Source organism: Ictalurus punctatus, chromosome 20 (genome assembly GCF_001660625.3).
Source record: "Ictalurus punctatus breed USDA103 chromosome 20, Coco_2.0, whole genome shotgun sequence".
NCBI lineage: Eukaryota > Metazoa > Chordata > Actinopteri > Siluriformes > Ictaluridae > Ictalurus > Ictalurus punctatus.
Window position 1 is genome coordinate 24,835,227 of NC_030435.2, and position 2,500 is coordinate 24,837,726.

The following is a 2,500-nucleotide window of genomic DNA, read 5'->3' on the forward strand; positions in this document are numbered from 1 at the left end:
CACACCTGAACACACACACACACACACCTGAACACACACACACACACACCCCTGAACACACACACACACACACCCCTGAACACACACACACACACACACCCCTGAACACACACACACACACACACCCCTGAACACACACACACACACACACCCCTGAACACACACACACACACACACCCCTGAACACACACACACACACACACACCCCTGAACACACACACACACACACACACACCCCTGAACACACACACACACACACACCCCTGAACACACACACACACACCCCCCTGAACACACACACACACACCCCCCTGAACACACACACACACACCCCCCTGAACACACACACACACACACCCCCCTGAACACACACACACACACACACCCCCCTGAACACACACACACACACACCCCCCTGAACACACACACACACCCCCCTGAACACACACACACACCCCCCTGAACACACACCCACCCCCCTGAACACACACCCACACCCCCCTGAACACACACCCACACCCCCCTGAACACACACCCACACCCCCCTGAACACACACCCACACCCCCCTGAACACACACCCACACACCCGAACACACACACCCACGCAACTGAAAACACACACCCACGCAACTGAAAACACACACCCACGCAACTGAAAACACACACCCACGCAACTGAAAACACACACCCACGCAACTGAAAACACACACCCACGCAACTGAAAACACACACCCACGCAACTGAAAACACACACACACCCCTGAACACACACACACACCCCTGAACACACACACACACCCCTACACACACACACCCCTACACACACACACCCCTACACACACACACACGCAACTGAAAACACACACACACGCAACTGAAAACACACACACACGCAACTGAACACACACACGCAACTGAACACACACACGCAACTGAACACACACACGCAACTGAACACACACACGCAACTGAACACACACACGCAACTGAACACACACACACACACACGCACGCAACTGAACACACACTACCTGAGTGACTAACAATGCAGTTGCTAAGTAAATCTAACAGAGTAAGTGATGCTCCATGCTAACACAATTAGCATTAGTGAAGGAGTGGGATGCTAAACTCCAAACGCTGTGTGTGTTTAAATTTTTACAAACTGCATGCTGATTATTATTATTATTATTATTATTATTATTATTATTATTATTTTAGCAAACAGTAAAATGCATTCTGGGTGTGTACCGCTAGGGGCCGACCTCTTCAGGAGCTCATACTAAACACTGGAATAAAGAACATTTCCATAAAATAGAAAATCAATAAAGAACAACAAAAATGAATCACAGTGAGAGTTCCAACTCCATCAAGCCAACCTGCATCACCTTTATCACCTCCTGTTGTTCCACAGTTCACTCGTTACACCCTGTCTTTTCTCCAGCTCTTTCCCAATCACCCGAGTTCATCACTACTTAGTGCTGCAGTTGTTGGTTTATAACTCCTAACAATAAATGTAGTGATAAGGGATGAGAAGGGACGAGGAGGAGTAAGAGAGGAGGAGGTTAAAGGTGCTAGCAGCAGGCTTGATGAACACTGGAATCATCTCAGGAATAACGATGATGTAATGAGTTTCCCACAGATATTACACCACGGCTGAGTCTCATGATCACTCATGGAGTAGAGTGCGAACGTCCGAGTGCACTGCCAAAAAATGTTTATATCTCGCTAGTTATAAAACACAAAGTATTGGCATCCCTTTACTTACACCACCTAGTAAAGGAAAGGGCACCAATACTTTTTGGGAAACAGTTTAAGTGATGTCCTGTAGGAAACTCAGAGGAAACTAAGTGCAGAGTGTTCAGCAGCAGAGAAAGCCCAAAGGCCTGACCAAGACCTTTAAAAGGGTCAAAGGTCAGGCAGGAAATGATCCTCACCTTCTGAGCACCAGAGAAGGCGTGATAGAAGCAGGACACGTAGGTCATTATAGCCTTCTCATCCGGCCTGAGAGTACCAACGATATCTACAGCACAGCGAGAGAGAGAGAGAGAGAGAGAGAGAGAGAGAGGCAAGTGAAGCAAAGCGACCTGAAGCCAGTGTGTTCAGAGAGCAGGTGTCTTTAGGAGGTCAGCTGACACAGTGAGGGATTTTAGTGGCTCCTGAGGCTGCAGTAGCTCCGCCCCCTCACTGTGTAAGAGTAAAAGCACTGTTAAATCACCATGGCGACCCCAGGGGAGAGAGAGAGAATGCACCAGTCCAGAAGAGGGAAAGCCATGCTGGAGAGAGCATAAGGGTCACGAGCGGTTGTAGGGGTCAAAGGTCAGGGGGCGGTACCTTCTGTGCTCCAGAAAAGGCATGGTAGAAACTGGACACATAGGTCATTATAGCTTTCTCATCAGGACGAGCCGTGTTCACTATATCTGTGGGGAAACACACGTTATACACACACACACACACACACACCCCCCCCACATACTTGCACCACCCACACACAAACCCCCA

General features: G+C 48.9%; 1 protein-coding gene across 2 annotated transcripts in view; it reads right to left on the reverse strand.

Moving 5' to 3' along the window:
* Positions 1–2,500, reverse strand: part of LOC108280413 (alpha-actinin-4) — a 35,526-nt gene that overhangs the window by 13,477 nt on the left and 19,549 nt on the right. The window contains exon 8 of one of the 2 annotated variants that reach the window (XM_053673674.1): positions 1,936–2,021. In XM_053673674.1, the coding sequence (XP_053529649.1) occupies positions 1,936–2,021 (86 nt within the window). Of the gene's footprint in view, positions 1–1,935; positions 2,022–2,332; positions 2,419–2,500 lie in introns of both variants that reach the window. The other variant, XM_053673673.1, reaches the window with a different exon arrangement.